General features: G+C 39.0%; 1 protein-coding gene across 6 annotated transcripts in view; it reads left to right on the top strand.

The window, feature by feature from the left end:
* The window catches only part of IQGAP2 (IQ motif containing GTPase activating protein 2), a 128,427-nt gene extending 103,935 nt beyond the window's left edge, over nucleotides 1–24,492 (top strand). For all 6 annotated transcript variants that reach the window (XM_064439321.1, XM_064439319.1, XM_064439317.1 and 3 more), the window contains 20 exons: nucleotides 631–801; nucleotides 2,352–2,435; nucleotides 3,116–3,187; nucleotides 3,354–3,423; nucleotides 3,751–3,959; nucleotides 4,704–4,853; nucleotides 5,642–5,805; nucleotides 6,427–6,651; nucleotides 7,227–7,367; nucleotides 7,704–7,788; nucleotides 8,658–8,890; nucleotides 10,742–10,874; nucleotides 11,954–12,056; nucleotides 12,926–13,067; nucleotides 16,441–16,528; nucleotides 17,376–17,588; nucleotides 18,952–19,112; nucleotides 19,946–20,089; nucleotides 22,968–23,076; nucleotides 23,557–24,492. In XM_064439321.1, the coding sequence (XP_064295391.1) occupies nucleotides 631–801; nucleotides 2,352–2,435; nucleotides 3,116–3,187; nucleotides 3,354–3,423; nucleotides 3,751–3,959; nucleotides 4,704–4,853; nucleotides 5,642–5,805; nucleotides 6,427–6,651; nucleotides 7,227–7,367; nucleotides 7,704–7,788; nucleotides 8,658–8,890; nucleotides 10,742–10,874; nucleotides 11,954–12,056; nucleotides 12,926–13,067; nucleotides 16,441–16,528; nucleotides 17,376–17,588; nucleotides 18,952–19,112; nucleotides 19,946–20,089; nucleotides 22,968–23,076; nucleotides 23,557–23,670 (2,811 nt within the window). In that variant the 3' untranslated portion in view covers nucleotides 23,671–24,492. The remainder of the gene's footprint in view (nucleotides 1–630; nucleotides 802–2,351; nucleotides 2,436–3,115; nucleotides 3,188–3,353; nucleotides 3,424–3,750; nucleotides 3,960–4,703; nucleotides 4,854–5,641; nucleotides 5,806–6,426; nucleotides 6,652–7,226; nucleotides 7,368–7,703; nucleotides 7,789–8,657; nucleotides 8,891–10,741; nucleotides 10,875–11,953; nucleotides 12,057–12,925; nucleotides 13,068–16,440; nucleotides 16,529–17,375; nucleotides 17,589–18,951; nucleotides 19,113–19,945; nucleotides 20,090–22,967; nucleotides 23,077–23,556) is intronic.
* The last annotated feature ends 935 nt before the right edge of the window (nucleotides 24,493–25,427 follow it).

Raw genomic sequence — 25,427 nt, 5'->3', positions numbered from 1 at the left:
TTTATGTTTAAATCTAATCATCTGACAGCATTCTTGTATCTCCAAGTCCAACAAGATGTGCGATACTTAAACTCCCTTACTGTGGAAGTTTTGCATTAGCATGAAATATAACTTAGAACAAAGTAGATCACACAAGCTTCTGCGCAGTTTGGATTTTTTATGTTGATGCAGCCCATCTGTGTTACAGGTTTACTCTGCTGCACAAACAGCTCAAGTCACAGTGTAGGTCCTTCCAAATTCTAACTGCAGCAATAGTTGAGTGAGCTTCTCTATAGAGAGTTCCCTGATTCAGTTAGTATTTCTAGATGCCTGACTTCTACAAAATGCTTGTATTAGGAAAGCAGGACTCTCCTAAAGTATATAAAAAAAAAAAAACCCTCTCTCAAAATAGCATATCCAGCTGAATAACTGAGGCTTGAAAAGAATTCAGTTACCCTTCATATAAAATTTAGTGGTAGCAAAGTAGCTCTTCTGTCATACTGATTAAAATCTAGGGGTAAATCAGAGGGGCTTGGATAAGATGATCATAAGCTGTGCAGATGATGGAGAGAATACAGACCAAATTCCAGGAAGGCTTTGGCTCGGGATTTTTTTGCTTTTCAATGATCTTTTTCCATGATGTCTTAACAGAGCATTGTTGGGCAAGTTACAGCAGATTACAATCGAGAACAGCTGTGGCTTGCTAATGAAAATCTGATTGTTCAGCTGCAAGCCCAAGCAAGGGGATTCTTAGTCAGAAAAAACTACCAGGAGAGGAAAGCATACCTTCAAAACCAGGAACCATCTGCCATCAAAATACAGGTATTGGTCTAGAACAAGAAGGTAACATGGCTTGGGCAACTTTCTGCATGTGACAGGTGATGCAGCTGATTAGTACCACTGATAAAATTCTCAAATAGGTCTGTCCCCCTGTTTTCTTCAGCAGCAATTCAAACTTCAACATCTGCAAATATGTTCTTGTCCTCATTGGAGTAACTGTGCTTTTAAATAGCAAATATCTAGTTTTAAAAGAATCATATCCACCTGCACTCTAAGTTACTTCAGTGGGAGAAGCTCAGAAATACATAGCCCTGGCTTTATTCTGAGGTGCTTAGGTTTTGTGTGGTACACCTAACTATGCACAGGACAAGATCGGAAGATATTTGTTGAGTATCAAAGCAAAAATTCCTTGCAAAGCATGACTTAAGAAATACATTCCTTTCTAGACTATCCCCACCTGGAAGTGGTTTGCCTCTGCTCCATGAAGCAATATCTGGGTAGGGAGTGGCAGCTGCCCTGGTGTTCTCGGGCTCTGGCAGTAATTCTTGGATGTCTCCAGTTTGCTGAACTCCAAAAGGATTATAAAAGAAACTTTCTGCTGAGGGTGTGAACACTGACAAATGCATGCACACCAGTTTTAAATGGTGAAATAGACCTGTTAGAAGTTCCTGTTAGAAGCAATTTATTCCAGTCTTGAAAAACAAGAGAAATTACAGAAAAATGTACAACTGACCTTTTTAATCTATAGTAATTTGATTTAACAATTCATGATGGTAAATACCTTTACCACTAGTAGCCGTCATTGGCATTGGCTTTTCATTTTCTGGCATCATGTCTGAGCGTAGTAAACGACTGTACTGTTCTTTGATGAATTCCCGGTCTGTGAACAGGTTCAAAAATATGGAGAAACATAGGTAAATAAAGTTATTCTCTGATTGTTTTCTATAGGTATTAAAATAGAAATGACTTGTGAAAAGAGAACAAGTAGAGGACAAGGCTGGTATCACTGGCTGGATAAAGACGAAAGGCAGTGAAAGTATCTGTATTATCCATGTCATTGGGTTCCTTGCCAAGAGTTTGCTTCAGAGATAGGACAGGAAGAACCAAGTTGAAGGAATTGGGAGGTTATCTGTGGTACAAGATGATCCTGATTGACTGGAAGACCAAAGACTTGGGAAGGAGGCCAGGCCAAGAACAGTGGGGGTCCAGTTAGATAGGGGACAGCTTTTGGATGCAATGGGCAATAGCTGGCAGAGTCTTTCCAGTGTGGGATGAAGCCAGTGACTGGGATGCTAAAGGATGTCGGTGTACTGATGGGAAGAGTAAGGATGACTTCAGGGGTGGGGAAGGAAATAGCATTGGACAACAAAATGTTTGTGCTGAGATTGGCCAAAATTAACAACAAATGTATCAGGGCACCTTAAAAATACAGAGGCAAGCTTACTTATATCTTAGTTATCTTTTTACCATAATGGCAGTTTTTCTGTACGGGATAAACATTGTTAATTATTTTAGTATATATCTGTAGATTTAAAAAAAAAAAAAATTCATTTCTTACTAGTAATAATATTCTCCTGCCTTTTATAAAACAGGCTTTCTGGAAAGGATTCAAACAAAGGAAAAACTATGTTGACAGATTAAACGTGCTTCGAGGCAATGTTGCTGCTATCGTTAAGGTAAGTTCCCCCTGTGTATTGGGTCCTAAGTATACTTTATCCCTTAGGTTGGTCCTCAATCACCTGGGAATCAGAAACTACAAACACAAACTGGAGGGACTTGTGCTCCAGAAGTTTGCATGGCTGAAAGTTGTTTAGTTGACAGTTTAAGTATATTGCTTCTTGAAAACTCTGTATTTGACTTCTATCAGGCCTTGTTGAACTTGAGTGGCTCATAATAGAGATTTCCTTATGCTTCCCTTCCCATAATACTCGATTCGAAAATATTTGAGCTGACAGTGTGTTATCATTTCATTAAAAATGTCAAATTTGTCTGTCTGAAAAGTGTTCACTTCCCTGAGATGCTAATGGATTACTAAGTCACGAGTAGATCGTAGATCGGATATTGATCTTCTTTCTCTGAAGGGTACTGGTTTACAACTGAGAGCTGAGACTTGAAAGTAGAAATTACTTCCAAAGATAGCGCTACACATGGGTGGTAGAGCCTTGAACTCAACTTGCTATTTCAGTTGAAGCCCATTAATCTAGTCATCAGACTCTGGGAGCCCAGTGGTATGGTCATCAATGGCCCCGAGCATGTGAAAACAGCATGCCTGCAGAAAAAGGCTGTCAGAAATTAGTTAAAACACACACACAAAACAGTTTGTGCAGTGTCTTTTAAGTTTTTATTTAATTTTCAGATTCAGTCATGGGTCAAAATGTGGCTAGCAAAGACAGCTTACAGGAAACGGCTGCAGTACTTCAAGGATCATGTAAGTCCTTTTTTCTCCATTTTGAACATGAAGCATTAAAATAGCGTAATATGACTGCACAGGCAGTTTTTTGAATCTTAGGAAAGAGGGTGCAGGTTCTGCAGTGTGTTTCTGAACAGAAGTGTGTCATAACCAGATTCTTTTGCCTAATCTTGGTCCCTTCCAGAATGATGAAATTGTGAAGATACAAGCATTTCTCAGAGCAAACAAAGCCAGGGAGGACTACAGAACACTAAGTAAGTGGTAACAGTTGAATGTTGTATATTTGGAGAGAAGTATGTTGCTGTGTTCAGTTGTCTTTTTTTTTTAATAAAAAATTTCACCTGGGATTTCTCAGTCTCCTATTCCCCTTCAAAAGCTGGTGTAATTGTTTGTAAATCAATTGTTTTACAGCTGAAGCTATTTTGATAGCTGTACTTATACAGTATGACAAAAATATTGCTCTAACTGGCATAAACTTCTCTCTGCAGTTCCAAAATTCTCTGCACAGTTATCAGTTTCCTGAGGGTTTTAGGGGTGTTCAGTATTATGTTGACTAACAAGCCTATTTACTTCAACTACAGTTGGTGCTGAAAATCCACCCTTGACTGTCCTGCGCAAATTTGCCTACCTCTTGGACCAAAGTGACTTAGACTTTCAAGAAGAACTAGAAGTAACAAGGTTAAGGGAAGAAGTGGTTACAAAAATTCGATCCAATCAACAGCTGGAGAAGGACTTGAACTTAATGGATATAAAGATTGGATTGCTGGTGAAAAACAGAATCACTCTTCAGGTCAGCAGTCTCTGTTCAGGCTCCCTTGGTAGCACTGAGTACTTCCATGTGTTGAAGGGGCTCAGGATTACACAATGAGAGCATGGTTGAGGCTGGAAGGGACCTCTGGAGGTCTTCTGGTCCAAACTCCCTGCTCAAGCAGGGCCACCCAGAGCAGGTTGCCCAGGACCATGTCCAGACAGCTTTTGAATATGTCCAAGGGTGGAGACTCTACAACCTCTCTGAGCAACCTGTGCCAGCACCTGGTCACCCTCAATTAGTTAAAATACTCCGGATAAATTAAGCACTTTCTTTGCATGCCTTAAGTAATCTTGTCAAAATACCGTGTGGTAGAGGTTGTTCTGTTGTCCTGAGTGGTGTGTCAGTTTGCTACTGAATGTAACTCTTTGTTTTGCTCGTGGACAATAATAATTGGCTGGCAGATTTTAAGTATCTTTTCTGTGGCAGAATGGAGTAGAGTTCTGATTGTATTTGAGAGCTTGTTCATTGTTAACTAAACGATGAATGAGTCTGTAAATGAGATCAGGTTTCCCAGACAGTCATGGTTGGCAAGCCATACTGTTGACAAGATAAAGATGTTCAAAAGACAGGTTTGTGAATAGAGCAGCAAAATATACAAAGTTGCTAACAAAGGCCCTTGGAGGAATATCACATTTAACATGGTTGGGAAAATGTTAATTCTTCCAGATTGTTGTTTTTGTGTGTGTGAATATATAACCTAGACTTTTGATTATCTGTCTGCAGGATGTGGTACTGCACAGTAAGAAACTTAACAAAAAGAGCAAAAGTCAGCTGGAAGAGATGGTTACGGTTGACAAACAGGGTATCAAAGGTTTGAGTAAAGAGAGAAGAAAAAAACTAGAGGCTTATCAACATTTATTCTACCTTTTACAGGTAAATCTTAATCTAAAAATTAGCATGGCAGCAAACTGCTAAAGAAAATCTAGAAATACATTGCTTGCTTACTTTTAGTTAATTTGGTAGTGATTATTAGAAGATTTCCAAAGTAGGATGCAGAGTGCAGCAAATAATATGATCAGCTTCTGATATTTCCTGTAATTGAGAAAATCCTTGCTGTTTTTAAACTGTGCAAGAAATACAGGTATGTTTTTTCTTGAGAATAACTTCAGTTTGTACTGAAGCCAAAGACAAATATTTTCCCCTACATGTCTTTAAGTCCATATAAATTACTGTCATTATTACTGTGCATTTTATGTGGTGGAAAGGAAGTTGTCTGCTCTACAGCTGACTGTATATCATGCATCTGTTCTTGTGCTCTTTTTATCTCATCTCACTGACGTTTTTCTAGAAGAATTTTAGATCTTCCCAGGGCAAATGCCCTCTAATACTTAAGAGGACATGTAGTATGCAATGTCTCCTTGGTAGATAGCCATTGACATTTGGTAAATTGTCATCCATTACATAGACCTGATGTACAGACACACTGTTCAGAGACTCAGATAAAATACTTACTGGTGCTACTCACGGATATCTAATTGTGCAGTAGTCAATGTTTCTTACATATTAGGGTTTGGAAAAAAGTAAAGCCTGTGTGGGAAAGTGAGATATATGGGAATTAACATAAATGCTTTTGGTGTTAATGGAAATATAGAGAGAGCTACCCCCCAAGTGGGGGTAGGTTGTCCTGGACAATAGTATTAAGTCATTTGTTTGTTTTGTAGACTAATCCCACATATCTGGCAAAGCTGATTTTCCAGATGCCACAAAACAAATCAACCAAGTTTATGGATACTGTCATCTTCACTCTGTACAACTATGCCTCCAACCAACGAGAAGAATATCTGCTTCTCAAACTCTTCAAAACTGCTCTAGAAGAGGAGATAAAGTATGTGCACTCACAAGATGATTTTAGATAATCTGTGCTGCAGACATTTCAATGAATACTGCATATCTAAAATAATTTGACAGTTAATCTTTAAACTGCTGGAACTTGTATACATATTTTTGTTACTAGAGAAATTTGTTTTCAGGGTAACGTATTCGTTAACACAAGCTATTTCCAATTTGGCAAAAACTTTTCTATGGTGGACACCATTTTTGTATGAAAAAAATAGCTTGGAAAAAATACACACTAGGGTTTCTTGCTTTTTGTGCTTGAGTATTTAAGGGTGGAGTAAGACTTCTTTCTCTATGTAGAAGTACATTCTGTGAGTGGTGCCTTATCCTGAAACAATAAAATCTTATATTATGCCCTTAACAGGTATTTGCTGAACAGGTATTTGGGCCTGAATCAGGTATAGATTAGCTGCCACTAACTATGCTTTGTTCCAGGGACATTATTATAACACATACAGAATTCAGGTAGTAGTTTCTTGTTTTATATGAAAGCCCTAAGAAATAGACGGTTTCAACATAGAAATAGAATAATCTTAAAAGGGTGAGTTTTCGAAACATGGATTATTGCATACCTAAGTCAGATCTGAGAACTCTCCTGTTCTTGATACAGTTCTAAGGTAGACCAGATACAGGATATTGTTACTGGAAACCCCACCGTCATTAAGATGGTCGTCAGCTTCAATCGTGGTGCTCGTGGACAGAACACACTGCGCCAGCTCCTGGCCCCAGTGGTGAAGGAGATCATGGAGGACAAGTCTCTCATAATCAATACTAGTCCCGTGGATGTGTACAAGTCATGGGTAAACCAGCTAGAAATGCAGACTGGTGAAGCCAGGTGAGTGAGGAAGCTGGTACATATTGTACCATTTAAATACTTCAGGGCTCCCTCAGTTCTTCTATCCCTTTCCTTCTCTGACAAATTGCACTTGTGCCCATCTTCCTGCAGCACAGCGAGAGTTTTGGGGAGAGGTGCTTGAAGAACAGCTAGCCTGTTCCAAACAAAGGGATCAGTTTCCTGGTCATGAACTTTGAAAGTCAATTACTTAATCTTTACATGTTTAGTAGACTATGCATGGAATAATTTATAGCCTTTTCCCCAGGTTTTATAACAGCATGTTAGTAGTGTCCCAGGCTTTTGAGGAGCTATGGTAGGATGTGGAGATGCATGCCTTAAATTAGGATTTCTCTTTTATAATTAAGGGAAGGTACATCATGTTGTGTGCACCCCACCTAAACAAACTGCCCCCACCCCCCCAAAAATAAAGAGAGCTAGTGCATTTGTTACTTAGCCAATTTCAACTGTATTTGTCTGATGGTTTTTTCTGTTCACTGATGGCCTTTATGAAGCAAAGAAAATGTATTTTATTCTCAAATACATTTAGCCTGGTTTAATATCTGCTTGCTTTGCAGCAAATTGCCGTATGATGTAACCACAGAACAAGCATTAACGCACACAGAAGTAGTCAACAAACTGGAATCATCAATGCAGAGTTTGCGAGCAGTAACTGACAAAGTTCTCACATCCATATTCTCTTCTCTCAATATGATGCCGTAAGTTGTGAGTTAGGACTCTCCAAGCTGCAGTCAATGTGCACAGTGAAGCTTCACTTGAAACTCTGCAATGGAGATCCTTTCAAATGACATGGCTTGTGATGCATGCCTCTCGAATGACTTCCCCAGTAGAGGGAGTGGTTTCTCCACTTCTACTCTGCTTTAGCAGCCTAATGAACACCTCCCTGTACTGAAATTTTTTGTATTTTCGGTTATAGTATTGGTTTGTGTTTTAAGTGGCTGGGGAAAAATCCAATAATTTGGCTGACTAGAATGACTGTTTTGTTTCATCCAAGCTTTTACAATATTTTTTCTTTTCATCTGTTCTACGTGTAGTTATGGAATGAGATATATAGCCAAAGTTCTGAAGAGCTCGCTCCATGAGAAATTCCCAGATGCAACAGAAGATGAACTATTAAAGGTAGACTTCTGAGGTCAAACTGCCAGCAGCCTGTTCTTTTAATGGCAAAGGAGATCTTTATTGACACTAAGCACTCTAAGAAACAGAGAACACCAGCATTTACTGGCATTTCTGGGTTGCAAAGGGGTGGTAGAAGGGGGGGAGAAGGAACTCTGTTGCCACAACCTAGCTATCTTAATCTGGATGCCCAGCAATTCTTATGGAAGACAGTTCTCAACCTGTTTTGGATTGTAATTCTTCTTAGAAGGTTGGAGTTTACCTGAATCTTCTTGGGTTTTGTTTTTTTACTGTGGTCCTTACCACAGGTAATCCTTTCATAAGCTGAAGCAAATTGCAGAAACAAAAGTCCTGCCTAATTCTGAGAACAGGAATGATTTGAAGTCACCATCTGCAAAATACAGGTTACTGTAACATCATTATAGAAACTGCAGTTTGGAAAACCTGTTCTGTAGTCTTTTAGGGCTGCACGCATTCTCCATGAGAAAAAATGGGTCCCTTGTCAATGAATGCATTAAATGCTGCCAGATATCTGTAGCACTTCAGAGAATGAGCCTCTGGAGCTCAACCTTGCAAAATCTAAAAGAGCTGCATTTGTCTTTGTGTGCCTTGCATTAGTTGACCTAAAGCCAACAGCAAACTGAAATGTGGCTGTAAAAGTCCATAACTGATGTTCACAGACATGTTGCAAGAAGCACATCTTATGGAAGACATGGCTTTTTTAGTTAGCTACATAGATAACACATGTCTAAGGGGTTCTTCTAGCACCAGTTCTTATGGTCTAATTCAGAAGTAGAAACGATTGACCATGTTTTGTAAAATGTAATTACTGTACGCAAAAGCAAGATATCTTGATTTTTTTTTTCTTTTAGATTGTCGGCAACCTCCTGTACTACCGCTACATGAACCCTGCCATTGTTGCTCCTGACGGTTTTGATATAATTGACATGACAGCCAGAGGCCAGATACACCCTGACCAAAGGAGGAACCTAGGTTGTGTGGCAAAAGTCCTTCAGCATGCTGCTTCTAACAAACTCTTCGAAGGAGAGAGTGAACATCTATCATCTATGAACACTTACCTCTCACAGACATACCAGAAGTTCAGGTATGCAGAGCCCTCACAAATATCTACACAATAAGAACTTTCCTCTAGGATGAGTAAGGCAGGTGAACTTCTCATTTATGTAATTCCCTGCTCAGAGTATAAAAATCATGAGTGATCTGCCATAGAGAAATTCTCACTGCTGAGGAAGTTGAAGCAGGAGTCACAGGTTGCATTCCTGCTTGAGCATTACTTTTAGAACTGACCATCTCTGCTGGCTTGATTGCAGGAAGGTTTCCTTACTGCAAACACAGATTGTGAGAGCCATCTGCGGTGACTTATTATCCAGCAGAAATAATGTATTCTTTGGGTCAGAAGGACAGCTGAATATTCTGTCCGAGGAAGGAATTGCAGGTTTTGTTTTTATTCTTTCGTCTTTGCCAAGAGATCCCATCTTTTTTCTCACCGTGCACAGTCATAGAAATTACATGTTTTGCTACACTCTGGGACACAAGTTCTTTGGGATCACTGCCCATCTTTTTGGGTGACTGCTATTATTACCTTGAAGTGTTGTTGAGTCCTGCAACAAACTCACTTTCAGAACTTCTATCATCAGTGTCTGCCCTTCAGGAAAGCAAATGTACTGTTCATATAATGGGTTTCCTTGAGTGATCAGCCATGAGTACAAAGATACTTCAATAAACAGAATTACTAAGTTTAAGTATTTATGGGCATGGAATAAACATGAAGAAACACTAGGGTAGAAAGTGTTACAGCAAGCATAACATACACTAATGAAAGAGAGAGCCTACTCTAGCTGGCCCTTTGATCACTACAAAAGGAAGAATCTCTTTCCTAATTAAGCTAACTTCAAAACTGAGTTTCTGGGTGACTGGTCCCATTATTTTGGGATTTGATGATTGGAACTTCTCATGCAACACCACTGTGATTTTGTATGACTTGACTGATCCCTCAGCTTTTCCTCTCCAAACTGAGGAATCCCAGCCCTTTACTTCCCCCACCACCCCCCACCCCCCCACCCCCCCCCAATACCAACTTTAAAGGTTCTCTGAGCCCACAATGTGCATCCTCCTCAACAGTGCAGGGTTGCCACAGTGAAGGCAGGACAGCTCCTGCAGCATCCCTGTAGGCCTCATCTTAAACCCTGCTCCTCCCAGCTGCTCCAAATTCAGGTCCTTTCACTTTGGAAAATGAAGTGGTCCTCTGACAAAAGGACCTTGCAGTTTCTTGGTTGACTGCACATCCCTGAAGCTGTGAGTGGCTCGGATAGACAACCGTTGCTGTCTTGAAGTAGGTCAAAGCTCTTCATGTACATGCTAATCAGGTCAAAGTAATGCTTCAAACATCCTTTGCATTTTCTCCTCTCAAGATTCTTGTATTTATAAACAATACCACATTTTCTGTCATTCTGAGCCGATCAATTTCTGAGTAACAGCAATTTAAACACTTGTAGGCCAAGTGGTAATTTTGTGCAGCTATTTAAAATAATTTCTTCTCAGCACACTTTCCAAAGTACAAAGTGACTTCATAAATTGGAGTGTCTTTCAGTAGAAAACCTTTCATAACTTAGAGAAGTCTGTATTTAATGTTCTAGAAGTGTTTAAAATTTACAAAGTTATCATTCGTTAATAAGAAGAAAAAAAATAACCTTTGAAACAATCTTCTACCAGCTGTCCCAGAAAGACACTTCATCATTTGTATTGATGTGTAAATTGATTGACTCCAAAACATTCCTTTAACACTAAGTGTAGATTGCAGATTATAAGTAAAATATACTGCATGTCAAGGACTTGATTTTTTGATTGAGTGTTTTTTATACAGGGTAATTAAAGCATGCTAACTTAAGTGAGTTTACAGGGGCCAATTACTGAAGTCATTCTAATTTTGTCTTAGGAATTTTTTTCAAGCTGCATGTGATGTTCCTGAACCAGAAGAGAAATTCAACATTGATGAATACTCTGACATGGTGACCCTTAGCAAACCTGTCATATATATCTCCATTGAAGAAATTATCAATACCCATTCAGTAAGTCAATGAAAATATACTAGTCAACAGACTAAAGTGTATAGATTATGAAATAATCTATACAGTATAGGGTAGCTGCTGCACGTAAAAGAAACTTATTTTAAAGAAGTTAATGGTTATGGGCTTATAAAGTTTACCTCTGTCTTGTAAGTGTGTCTGAAATGCTTTCTTTTCTGGACATAGGCTTTTTAGTTGTAAGTTTCTAGTAACCAGTAACTTTTGACTGACTATAACTTGCAGTCTTTAGAATACTTAGAATCATGGAATTTTTGCCTAATGTGTATGCTTTGCTGTAGCTAAATTTCAGTCTTTCCATCAGTCCTCCAAGGAAGGAATATTGGTTCTACGGGGAATGGGATGTTGAATCTAGTGGTCACTAATGCTGCCGGCTTTAACTAACTTGGCACAGGGTTACTCTTCTCACAAATAGCCAGAGCTTGTTTTCAAGAAAATGTTACTGCCCTGTTCATACTCTTTATTAACTTGGCTTACCAGTATTTTTGTGCCTTAGAGTTTTGATAATGTGCCTGGGTTCAATGGAAGTTATTGATAATATGTTCATAAATCTCCTGCAACTTCTAAGTGTATTAGAAATGGTGCAGCAGGTCCTGCACAGCTGGTTTCTCACTTACAAAATACAGTCAATTCTGAAAGATATCACTGATGCTACTGTAAGCTACTGAAGTGGATATACAGAAAATAGGTATCTTTCTGTGGACCACCAACCCTGCCTTCATTCCTTTGTGTGCTTAGTTCACAATGCAGCACTGAAATGCTCACTTGGTATTATCAGCCTTTACTCTGTGATACTTCGTTAGGCCTAAAGGCAAATCTGCTCAGTTGTGATGTTCAGCACTCTGGAGACGATTGCCAGTGGAGCACAACAAGCTGCGTTACAGCAAGAGCAATTCTAAACTCATAGTCCAGAACCGAGCATGCTTCCCCCCGTTTGGGTCCTCCATAATCCTGATCACACTACGTCTGTGTTTGTCAGCATTTAGTCTCCAGATTTATTTAGAAGTATAAAGACACTGGGAATATTTTTTCTGGAGGATGACTTACTTTACATTTGTTTATAGCTACTATTAGAACACCAGGATGCCATTGCCACTGAGCCGAATGACCTGCTGAACGAACTGCTGAAAGGGCTGGGACCTGTTCCTGATGTAGAGTCTTTCCTTGGTATGCTGTTCTTGTCTTTATGGTTAACTTCACTCTAGGGGCAGAATTAAATGGGTACTTGATTTAAATACTCTCATATCTCTCATAGTGACAGCTTCTTCATCTACTACAGAATTCTTTTCTGAAGACTTTTTGTAACATTGCTCCTTCCAGTTGAACCTTCTTCTAACTGCAAGATTCACTCTAAAGATTAATGTTTTGAGCAGAATGATCCTGTTGTGCTCAAATTGCAGATAGAAAACAAATTATCTTTAATAACCCGATCTTAAGATTTGCTAGCATTGGCTAGAAACTTACAAAAAGTGCACAGAGAATTATTAAAACAGCCATTTTTTATTCTGACACTTAATTATCCAAACAAAAATGAAGTTTTAAAAATTATGCAGATTTCTTAGAAAGTTACAAGGAATAAATGTGACTGATATTTAATTAGCCTTAACTCTAGTAAAATGTGAACTTTTTATAAAGCAGCTAGGATGTCATGGGTAATACCAGCTTCCAAGTGAACAGCCTGTTAACATAGCCGCTATTTCATTTTTCACTACCACTGCACATTAGGACAAAGGATGTTAAATTGTTTGTATTCTTCTTTAAGAAGACATGTGAGCCTCTTGCACATCAGTAGCTTGAAAAGCAAGAACTGATGGCATTTCCAAAATATTCTAACGGGGCTTATAAATAGCTGGCTTATGGTTTTGATTTTTCAGTGTCCAAAAAAAAGACTGCTTCTAAATGGTAGGAATGTGTGTGCTGCTTAATAAACAGAATATTTCTGATTATTTATGGTGGTTTATCTAGGTTCTTGTTCACTTCATGCATTGAATCACGGGAAAGTAGGAAAACTTGCAGTAAAAAATGTTTCCTTACAGGGGAAGGAGCTGTTGATCCCAATGACCCCAACAGGGAAAACACACTGAATCAACTTGCAAAAACAGAGATTTCACTGTCTCTAACAAGCAAATATGAGTTACGAGAAGGTGAAGATCAGGATCTCAAAAGCCTGATGATAAAGTAAGTTTTGCTCAAAACTTACATTCTGGTTGTTTGTCGGTTTTTTTCAGTTAAAAAAAAAAAAGTTGCTTCCACCCTGTTGCCCTGCCTCAGTGCATTTTTGAGGTGCTGAGTGCACTCAGTTTTCAAAAGCCATTTTGTGTTCAGTCCTACTCAAACTTCTGCAAAAGACCAAGAAACTGTCAATTCTTCCAGAAAGTTTACAGGAAGATAAACTGGAAGATACTACCACTTGTGTTTTGGACAGTGAAAGGATCATTATCTAACCTAGTAAGTACTTTTCCATGGAGATGTAAGAGCATCCTGCTTTAAAACACCACAGCCTTGGAAAAGTAGAGATTAAAAGATGTCTAGCCTTGTAAGTGATGGACAGTATCACACTGTCCTCTCCGCCCCCTCAAAGGAAAACATTTCCCTGAAATGCCGCCATCAGATGTTTGAACAGAATGCAACTGCCATTTCAGCAGGAATAGTGCAAGCTTTTATCCAGGGAAAGAAAATTGTTTATCTGGTGAGCAAATTAAGAAATGGCTACTGGGATATAGGCTACCTTGCAGTCAAAAATGTTTTTATAAAACCACTTAGTATCAGTTATTGGCACCTCTCTCTTGAAGTTATTTCAAACTGTCCAGAATAAGGATTGGCTTAATTAAGATCCTGGTGCTTCCTGAAGAAGGGGGACAACAGGATGCTACTCCCCTCATTACTATGTATGTTTTTACCCCACAAGGGTGACGGTTAGAAGTTCACTTTATAGGGAAATAAAACATAAGGATTTTACACCTTTGCAAGCAGTTGGAGTGTAGATACAGGCAGTAATTCAACTCTTATCTGTTAGTATCTTTTTCCCAAATCAAAATCAGTAAATTGAATTTATTAGGTTATATGAGAAGTTTTACTTCTGAAGAAAGCTCTTAGCTATGTCTGTAGTAAGCAGTGCAATTTCTAACAAACACATAAATGCCTGTTTAAAGTCTGAGGGGGAAAAAAAATCTCATTTTAAGTGCAAGGAAACTCTTATCCTAAAAGGAAGAGGAGTTTTTCCACGGTAAATGTGCATACTTGATATCAATCTTAAACAAGAAAACACTGGGTTTTTTCTGTAACTTGTTATCAAATATAATTTGAGATCTAAAGGGGATTGCAATGACAATGTCAAATCAAAACTGTGTTAGTCACTTGGTATTCCAGAGACCAAGGCTCTAGAGCTGTTCCCAGGCTGGTTTTGAAATAAGGATATGCCTGCAGCTGCCTCTTAAAAAAAAAAAAAAAAAGTGCTTCCTGTCTTTTTTTCCCTCTGTGTAGGAGTTAAGTGCTAACCCTTAATGGAATCCCTAAAATATGCAAAATCAAGGCCAAAAGAAATGTCTTTAATCCTCTGCATTGTGTGGAGTATGGAAATATGTTGAAACAATAGCATGAGAATTAACAAAAGAGTAAATTCGCTATTGCATAAGTGTTTTCAAGTAATGTTTCTCATAATCTGAGGAAATTTAGTAAGTAATCTGACAGAAGAATAATTAGCAATCTGTGGTAAATTGCAGCAATATCAAAAGTTAAAACACTTACCACTACCTTTTACACAAGAGATGTGTAAATACAGATGCTTAGCTTTCTGACCTTAGCTGTAGAAGTCTTTTACTGCAACTGTGAAGTGTTAAGTACCTGGCTAAAATTCAAGTCTCAGCTGACTTACTGCATGTTCCTTGTTTCTCTGCAAGTGGCGTGCCTCTTCTGTATAGAAACATTGATATATTTGCTTTTTAAATGGTTTCGTTAAGGCTTCTGTGAAGAACCCCGAGATTTGTTGGTCCCCCCATCTAGAGGACTCTGTGTAGTGCTGTCTGCATAGTTTGACTGCGTAGGTGCCACATGCCACACGGCAGGTGAAGGGGGAGGCATCCAGCCCCAGGTGGGGTGCTTCTGGAAAACAACAGAGCCAAGCAGGTTTGGTACGCAGGGAGAGAAAGCTGATGGGAGAGGAAGCGGAAATAAGCCTCATGTCTTATCGGCCATATCAGCACCTGTATCTAAGGCATTGCATAGAACAATAATGCTATCCCAAGTACATTAATGTAGACCGTGGTGGTGATGACTAAAGACTGACAAAGGTTGTGTCAGGCAGAGAAAGCCAGCAACGTGTTGGTGTAGCCCAAGTGAACCAACTTCAGAAAGCCTTTCTGGTTTTGTTCTGCTTTTTTTTTTTTCCTGGCAAACTGGAGGGGATTCTAAGAGAGTTTGTGAAGGAAAAATACATTTAACAGCAGTCCTTCAGAAGCTATTGAATGTGCTAGGACTGCTCAGTGCAGTTAACAGCAGCTCTGCATGAGCAAACTAGTTTCCAGGAGGTTTAGCAGGGTGGCTTCTAACTTGGAAGGAGCAGCGCCTCAGATCTGCCTGGGCTGTCAGTCATTCTTACCTCGCTGCCCGTTCCATGGAAGCTTGGATCACACCCAAATACTCAGTGATTTTGGATAATGTTGCCTGTATACAAGTAAATCTTTTGTGCCATTTCGTTGCATTTTTATTAGAACTTTTAGGCCTGAAAATACCAACAAAAAACCCACTTTAGGTAGGTAAACTATCATTTTAAACCAAGTCGTGAGGTTTTATCACAGAAGCCTTGATCATATTTAGACACTTTACTGGGAAATTTAAGCTGCATCTTCAAGTTTCTGTTAATTTTTAAGAATAAGGAGCTATATCTCTTTTGTAAATGTGTCCTCTAAATTAACAGAATTCTGTAGCAGGATGTTCTTGGAAATATTGTGGATGAAGAGGCAGCAGGAATGAGATAAATTCTTACCAAAAAAGGAACTGGTTTACATATCATGGCGTAGCAGCTTCCTTTTCTAAGCAAGGAAATGGTCCTTGTCCATTCCTGCCAGAGAAATATCTGCTTTAAGTGTTGTGTGTAAATACACTGTCAGATGTAAAATTCCTTCAGAAGTTTACCAGTTTTGAGAGCACTTCCACTTTATTCAGTAAATACAACCCTTAATGGAAGCACGCATAGCTCAGTTTTGCAAAGATTACATTCCTATCCGCTGTTTTGTCATGATCATAATTAAAATCCACATGTGAGTTGTTGCTTGGATTTTTATTATGTTAACAGTAACTGTTTTACTGTGCTAGTTGGTTAACCGTTTTCTGAAATAAAAGTAGGAAAAGTATGCACGTATTTATCTATTCAGACCTGTGTTAGAAGCTAGATGTTCAACATTATTAATGGAAGCTCTGAAACTTAAAAAGCTAGGAAACATTAACATTACCAAGTATCCATAATAAACGGTCATTTTACTTTTGAAGTAATGAAATGCACAAGTGATCCAGTGACAACTGCTTTATAATATCCATATATCCTTTTTAAAAGGACCAAGAGACTTATTGTGGATGTAATAAGAACACAGCCAGGGGATACACTCTCAGAAATATTAGAATCACCAGCCACTGCGCAACAGGTAAGTGCTACACTGTGCCTCGAATAGGGAACAAAGTACGGCGCTAGCAGATCTCTGACACCTTTCTCCACCACTTTATAACAATGAAATCACTGTTGCTGGTTTTAGACTATTCAGATGCGGAGCCTTCAAAATGTGAGACTTGCAAATTTTCTTTTACTGTATAATTGGTAACAGCCTCAGAAGAAAAGAAAAATTAAGTCTTGCTGTCAACTAGCACAACTAAAATAATATTCTTTTTCTTTACATTTTTTGTAAACAGGTTCTTTCTCTCCTATGTTATAATACAATCAAATAGCCTGAGGTGAATCCTTCTGCTAGATTTCTTTTTCTCTCATGAACTTCAGTATCTTAACTAGAGTTTCCTGACACCTAATTTATTTGTTTAAGCAATACAAGCAAACATCTGTCTAGGGAACTACTGCTACACTTGGTATGGGAATTGAGTGGGAAGAGCTCCTAGTTGAAGACTTCCCTGTAGATACTGACAAAGCTACATCTCAAAGTGCACATTTTAGCTTACCTCAGTGTGTATGTATGTAGAGGACACCTGTGAGATCTGGACAGTCTTCCCACAACTAAGTGAAGTCATTGAGTCATCTGGCTGATTTTAGACATGTTTTGATCAACTGAAATACATTTCTAGCTGTCCTGATTAGTTACTTAAGGTATGTCAAAAGGCATAGTAAATGGAGCACTTTCAGACCATGTGGTAAGAGGATATAAACAAAACCTGCGCATTGATTCTTGATAATCTCCTTCGAGATTTCAATGTACCTGAATACCTAACTGTTATCATTAGCTGGAAAATAGCTGTTCTGGATTTTCTTTTTTTTTTTTAAACCAGGAATCTGAGCACTTGAAACTTGTAGAAAAACGTGCCATCTTAGATTCTAAAACTCCAGAGAAAATGAAGCACAGTCAGTCTATTTTTGAAGATGGGCAGCTACCAATAGAACAAAAGAAAAGGAAAATTCAGAGAAATCTCCGGACACTGGACCAAGCAGGACTAGTGTCTTCAGCAAATAAGTACCAAGAAATTATAAATGAGATCGCTAAGGTAAATGGAACACGCTTCCCTGTATATTGATGGTTTTTAGGCATCTAGTATATCTCTAGCTGGAATGGATTTAGGCAATATACATTTTCCAGAGAATGCTACACTAAATCACTGAAGTACCCACGTAAGAAACAAATCATCTTTGCTGACAAAATAAGTGAAAGACAGTACTCTCATGCGTAACTACCTGAACTGAATAGTATTCAACTGTAGACTCTTATCCAGATTTTATATTAATGCTGTTTTAACTTCTCCAGTACAATGCGTTTCAGTACAGCTTTTTATATTTTAAAAGGAATCAGATTTACCCATCAGTGTTTCAATTAATAATTAATGGAGTCTTGGTAAAGCTTTAAAAAAACTAAAAAAAACCCAAAAACATTCTTTGGTATTAACACTGATCTGCAATGGTTGGGCAGGACACAAGGAGAATAGGGGGCCAATGTGGTGCCCATCCTGGTATTGATAAAGCACTGGGCCTGTTGTGTACAAATTGGCAAATCCTGTTCCAAACCCACACCCAATACTGGCTGTGAGAATCTTAGTGTATTGGATTATCTTTAATTACTTGTAAGTAATATTGGATTATCTTTAATTACTCATGAGTAAATTACTCATAGTTCACATGAGTGATTTACATATTATACATATGTATTTTTTAAAGTTGCAAATACATTTGAATATATAAAGGAGTAAATTACTCATGTGAGCTAAGCCTCTAATATAAGTATGTATGTCACATTTCACCTGTTCTGAAATGCCATTCTAAAGTCCTGATCTGTTCAGGTGTCTGCCTATACTTCTACTTAAGAAAAACCATTCTACATATGTATTCAGTGCCCCATTCTGGTGTTATTTCTTACCTATAAGCCCAGATGCTTCGTTCTGAGCCATTAAGACAACCTGAAGATTAGGATGAGCCTTAGGACTAGCAGTTGCTTTTATTTCACTTTTATCTACCTCACTCAAGCATTACCTTCAACCCAAACTCTAGTTTAGTAGTAGCTAGTTTTTACCTAGCTCTCATTTCCTAGGCCTCTCACCAGAAACCAGCTATGAGAAAGCTTCCATTTATGGAAGATTATGTCTTCCTTATGATTTCTGTCTGTCATGCCCTGGAGACCATAGCAGATTTCAAGATACCACCACTTGTATACATGAGTAGGAAGGTGATTGTCTTCTGTACAGTCATGTAAACTGTCATACTCACTATTGGTGCCATGCTTGTGAGAACTAACATGACAGTTCATGTTTCCTCCCAGTAATTAAGTCAGGTTGTATAATTACATATGTGAATGGTTATAAGCTGAGACTTTTAAAAATATCAAATTAATAAACTGATTACATTAACAAATTTTTTTAGGATATCCGGAATCAAAGAAGATACAGGCATCATCGAAAAGCTGAACTGGTGAAACTCCAGCAAACTTTGAATGCACTTAACTCCAAGACAGCATTTTATGAAGAACAAATTAACTACTACAACACCTATATAAAAACTTGTTTAGACAACTTAACAAGAAAGTGAGTTGAATCTTCTTGTTTTTTAATATTTCAGTGTGTTTTATCAGGAGGGAGAACAGATGTTAATCTGTAGTTTAAAGTTTTACTCTAAAAGATTGGCAATCCATGGATTCAAAAGTCCATGGGATTTGTTACTGTGACCTAAGTCAAAACCTGGAAAGTAAAGTCTTGCATTTATTTAAAGCTGCCTTAAAGAAAAAGGCCTGAGATGTGTAAGTGTTTTCAATATATTTAAGTGGTGCTACTTCGCAGATCCATTACCATGCTTTGAAGTCATGCAGCTGTGGGAAGTAATTATTGATTTTCTTCCTTCATTAGAAGGATTGGGTTTTGTCTTTAGAATGGAAAAGGGGGAAATAAGTGCCTGATATACCTTTACTTTAAAGGTATCATGCAGCTACTCTAGAGCAAGCCTTTGCCAATGCCACTAAATGTCAAAATGAAAACATTTTACTGACATGAAAAGAAGCTTTTCCAGTGCGTACCTCAGGGATCCAAAAATGAAATGTAGTGGCCAATCTTATCTAACGCCTATGTCACTGTATGATTACAAGTTTCTATTTTAAAGTGATGATTGTGGACTCTCTTGGATCAGGCTTGCATTTCACAATAGAGTTTAAACAAGTACTAAAAAACGTTGATTCAAAATCATTGCCAATATGTTTAGACTATTCACTGTGTGCTAAGAATCCCTCTAATTCTTAGATTTGTTTTGAATGTTAATTCCATTCATTAATAGGATTTCAAGAAGGCAATGAGTGAAGGAAAGCTAAATATGGCTAGAAGAGTAAAAGACCTTGTAGATAAATTAAACCCTTTTTTTTTCTTCCCAGAAATTCACGGAGGTCAATTAAACTAGACGGAAAAGAGGAGGTGAAGGGGAGTAAACGACTGAAGCAGGCATCATTGAAGTACACAGCTGCAAGACTACATGAAAAAGGTGTCATCCTAGAAATTGAAGATCTTCAAACCAACCAGTAAGTGTGCTATAAAGCAATTCAGAGCTTTTTCTAATCAACAGCTGCTTAAGGGGCCTGGCTTTTGTTAAAGAAATCTTCACAACTTCATAGAATCATAGAATCATTAAGGTTTGAAAAGACCTCTAGGATTATCAAGTCCAACCATCAACCCAACACTACCATGTCTCCTAAATCATGCCCTGAAGTGCCAGATCTTCACGTTTTTTGAACACCTCCAGGGATGGTGACTCCACCACCTCTCTGGGAAGCCTGTTCCAATGCCTGACCACTATTTCAGTAAAGACATTTTTCCTAATACCCAATTTAAACCTAGCCTGACACAGCTTGAGGCCATTTCTTCTAGTCCTATTGCTAGTAACTTGGGAGAAGAGACCAACACCCACCACACTACAACCTCCTTTGAGGTAGTTGTAGAGAGCAATAAAGTCCCCCCCTCAGTCTCCTCCAGACTTAACAACACCAGTTACCTCAACCTCTCCTCATAAGACCTGCTCTCCAGACCCTTCACCAGCTTTGTTGCCCTTCTCTGGACACGCTCCAGCAACTCACTGTCCCTCTTGTAGTGAGGGGCCCAAAACTGAACACAGTAATCGAGGTGTGGCCACACCAGTCCTGAGTACAGGGGCACGATCACCTCCCTGCTCCTGCTGGCCACACTGTTCCTGATACAAGCCAGGATGCTGTTGGCCTTCTTGGGCACCTGGGCACACTGCCGGCTCATATTGACCTGGACAGGCTGGAAAGCTGGGCCAAGGGGAACCTCATGAAATTCAACAAAAGCAGGTGCAAGGTCCTGCACCTGGGGAGGAACAACCCCATGCATCAGTTCAGGCTGGGGGCTGAACTACTGGAAAGCAGCTCTGTTGAGACAGACCTGGGAGTGCTAGTGGACAGCAAGGTGATCATGAGCCAGCACTGTGCCCTTGTGGCCAAGAAGGCCAACAGTACCCTGGGCTGCATTAAAAGGAGTGTGGCCAGCTGATCGAGAGGGGTTATCTTCCACCTCTGCTCTGCCCTAGTGAGACCACATTTGGAGTCCTGTGCCTAGTTCTGGGCCCCCCAGTTTAGAAAGGACAGGGAACCGCTCGAGCAAGTCCAGCAGAGAGCTACCAAGATGATCAGGGGGCTGGAGCATCTCCCTTATGAGGAAAGGCTGAAAGTCCTGGGTTTGTTCAGCCTGAGGAAGAGAAGACTGAGGAGGGATCTCATCAATGCTTATAAATATCTAGAGGGTTGGTGTCAGGACAATGGGACTAGACACTTTTCATTAGTGCCAAATGACAGGACAAGGGGCAGTGGGCATGAGTTGGAACACAGGAAGTTCCAGCTAAACATGAGAAAAAACTTCTTTCCTGTGAGGGTGACAGAGCAGTGGCACAGGCTGCCCATGGAGGTTGTGGAGTCTCCTTCCCTGGACACATTTAAAACCCGCCTGGTTGTGGTCCTGTGCCCCCTACTCTGGGTGTCCCTGTTCAAGCAGGGGGGTTGGACAAGATGATCTCTAGAGGTCCCTTTCAACACCTACCCTTCTGTGATTCAGTCAGCTGTCAGTGAACACCCGCAGGTCCTTTTCTACTGGGCAGCTTTCAAGTCACTCTTCCCCAAGCCTGTAGCGTTGCATGGGGTTGTTGTGACCCAAGTGCTGGACCCAGCACTTGGCCTTCTTAAACTTCATATAATTGTCCTCAGCCCATCAATCCAGCCTGTCCAGATCCCTCTGCAGAGCCTTCCTACCCTCAAGCAGATCAACACTCCCGCCCAACTTGGTGTTGTCTGCAATCTTACTGAGGGTGAACTCGATCCCTCATCGAGATCATGGATAAAGATATTGAACAAGCTGGCCCCAAAACTGAGCCCTGGGGAGCACTGCTCATGACCAGCTGCCAACTGGATTTATCTCCATTCACCACAACTCTCCAGGCTTGGCATCCAGCCAGTTTTTTACCCAGCAAAAAGGTACACCTGCAGGAAGACACTCTGGTGTGGCAGAATGAAAATCTGGTTGCCCTGTTCCTATGCTGCGGAATCTTTGTCATCTTTGTTCCTTGAACTCACAGCCCCATTTCCTGTGCCACACCTAAAATTACATCAGACTTTCACGTTCAGAAGAATGACGAATCACAATTGTCATCATTTTTTCTGTTGTACCTTGCTATATGATTACCTTGGGAAAATATTTGAATAAGCCTATTTTGACATTAGCTTAGACGGAAAAAGCACAAGTCTAGCAGTGAGTGTGCTGCTGATGACTGACTTGTTAAGAAGCTGCAGCAGTAAATTTTTTTCTTCCATTTACTGACCAATCACACTCATGTAACTGAGTAAACACCTGGTTTTCTGCACTTTCTCACTATAGCAAAGCAGAATGGATGTGGTGGTTTAAAATCCCTCTTTTATCTATCCATTTTGAGGCCATTGAGTGAAAATCTTCCACCCTCTGCACCCTTCCATCCATCTTTGCACGGAAGAAAGTGTTCCAGGTTGCATATTTTTTTTCCAAGTGGTTTCATCAGGCTAAGGAAGGCACGAGGCAAACTGAAACCAGAGAACAGTGTGTACACACTTGCAGGAAGATACTCAGGCATGGCAGAATGACTACCTGGCTGCCCTGTTCCTGTGCTGTGGACGCTTGGTCATCTTTGTTCCCTGAACTTCCCACAGCCCAATTTTTACCCAGTATAAAAGACTTGAGAACTCTGCCATCTATATATGCATCAGAAAGTCTCCAAGAAGACATAGCAGTAGGGATCGAGTGGTTCATTTGACACCATTTACACTGCTTACAGTCGAAGCTCTTTTGTGTTCTGCAGGCTTTTTTCTCAAAACTCTCTGGACTATATAAAACATAATCAATTACCCTTCTTTTCATTTCAAGGTTTAAGAACGTGATGTTTGATATCACACCTGGAGAAGAAGTGGGTGACTTTGAAATTAAAGCAAAATTTTTGGGGGTTGAGATGGAAAAAGTGCAGCTCCATTTCCAGGTAGAATTTGAACGTTGTTACTTTGCTATATAATCACAGTTGCATTTCCTCTATTTATAAACTATTTCAGATTTTTTTAATATGTATTCATGAACTATTCAATCAGCACAGAGCAGCAGATCATGTGAGGAACAGCTACATAACGTCTGTAGGATGCTGGGCACACAGGGTTAATGTTTATATTGGGGTGATTGCATGAAACCAAATGCCACATTATTCAGTGGCAAGCACTAAATACAAAGAGAAATCAAAAGTAGACAGAAAACAGTGTTTCTTCTGGTTTGCTGTCCCTGACAGTCTACAGTTTGGGATCTAGAGGATGTGTAATGTTTTCTACCCCTCTCCAATAGTTGCTTGCAACTGTTTAAACTGTGAAGGACCTGCAATTTGAGATGGTTATCCTGTGATGAAAATGACCCCATCATGTTGCTGAAAGGTATGAATTCAAACAGAGACTAATGATTTTATTTCTGATTACAGGATTTGCTTCAGATGCAGTATGAAGGTGTGGCTGTAATGAAAATGTTTGATAGAGCTAAAGTGAATGTCAATTTGCTCATATTTTTGTTGAATAAGAAGTTCTATGGAAAATGAGTGTCTTCAGATATCTTGGACTGCGTCCATCAGTGGGAATTCTATTCAGTTTTTTTTTGCTTTTAAACATTTGCTTGAGGTTTATTGTTGGATGCTTTTTCACTTTAAAAAAAAAACCTAAAACACCAAATGTTCAGAGGAATGTTCACAGTGCCTTTTCAGCATTGTTAATGAAGCAGAAAAATAAGAAATAGATCAATTTAAACAGTTCCAAAATTCACTGGTGTTGGTACTTTCAGATCAAAATATTGTTTAGGACACTCAGCTGTTTTGGTTGTATGGATTTTAAGGTAGGCAGAAATTTATTTCAGTTGAATACATACACCTCTTCCTATTAAAACATTTTTAAATGACCTCAGATATATAATACAGTTCTTATTAGACTTTAAGTATTTACCAAAAGAAATCCTAATTTGTTTCTAGGGGATAGTTTGGGCAAATACCTACTTACATACTAAGCCTATTTTCTGGCAGTTGTCAACTGTAAAGCAAACTTACTGTGCAATTCCAAAAATTTTATAGGTAATTATAAAATGGCAATAACGTCTTACTATACAAAAATATATTTTGTGATTCATTTCTACTAAATGCACTACTGCCTCATGTAAAATGACATTTTCTACTCTCACAACCTTTGGAGTGGCATTGGGGAATTCTGAATAGTTAACAGTTGCTGTTCAGTTTGAAGTATTTGAATACATAAATTGTGCCTGTCTGTCTTTTTTTGTAAGAAAATAAATGCAATAAAATCAGTATTTAGACTGGGTTTTTAAAATATTCTTTGGAGATTGTTCTATGTAAAATAAATGTTACCTAATTAAACTGGCTTGGTTCCTAAATTTCATTTAAAAGAGTCGTTAAAGCAGCAATCCAGATGGTAGTGAAAGAACTTCTTTCAGTGCTTTTGTAAAACTTCATCTAAGCTTGATTGTCCTCACCGTACATTTTGGAAAGGTTGCTCAGCCTCCATGGCCTTTATGCCATTGAATGTGATGGTGATTTTGCTCATGAACTACCAATTTATCTACAGAGCAAACGTGTGTACGGTAATGTGATAACTAAGAGAAAATATTTCCTACCCTAACTCTCCTTGTGACAAAAATTTTAAAAGATGGGCTGTGAGGCATTCTGGAATAGATTTTAAAAGCAAATATTAAACAAGTATTAATTCTGAAGGTGGAATAAAACAGTGTAAAGTCAGTGACAGATACATAGATCATGAGTTTAGTTGGTATACCGACCTGTGGTATTATACAAGCTGAAAAAATTATTACACTAACTAGAGATATCAATTTATGCATGGCATCAAATTTGAACACTTGACTACTTTAAAACAGCTAATCTCTAATTAAAAGATAAACAGTTCCTACGTGCTTCCATTTCTCTTCTAGCTAGTTATGTATAAGCCATTTTAACATTCCATAAATGCTGCAGTACTGATACCCTGATTCCCTTAAAACAGCTGGATGGGAAGATGAAAGCAGCACTTTACTTCTACTTCCAAAGGAGAGAAGTGAATTGTACTTGAGTATGCATTAAACACACAACCTTTTGCTTCCCTTTTTATTTGTAACAGACTTGACTAATCCCTACATATTTTTGACAAATGCTAGCTGTGTGGGTAAGTCTGCACAGATGGGATGTTGATCCTAAGACCAGACTTTTGAGGTAACACGTCAAACGCCTGGAGTTCTGCTGCTGAGACATACTAGACCCCCACAGACTTTGTTGGGAGTAAGTCACTCCTGGATATGCTG

The sequence above is a fragment of the Phalacrocorax carbo genome, chromosome Z (genome assembly GCF_963921805.1).
Source record: "Phalacrocorax carbo chromosome Z, bPhaCar2.1, whole genome shotgun sequence".
Classification (NCBI taxonomy): Eukaryota; Metazoa; Chordata; class Aves; order Suliformes; family Phalacrocoracidae; genus Phalacrocorax; species Phalacrocorax carbo.
This window is presented reverse-complemented; position numbering and strand designations above follow the sequence as displayed.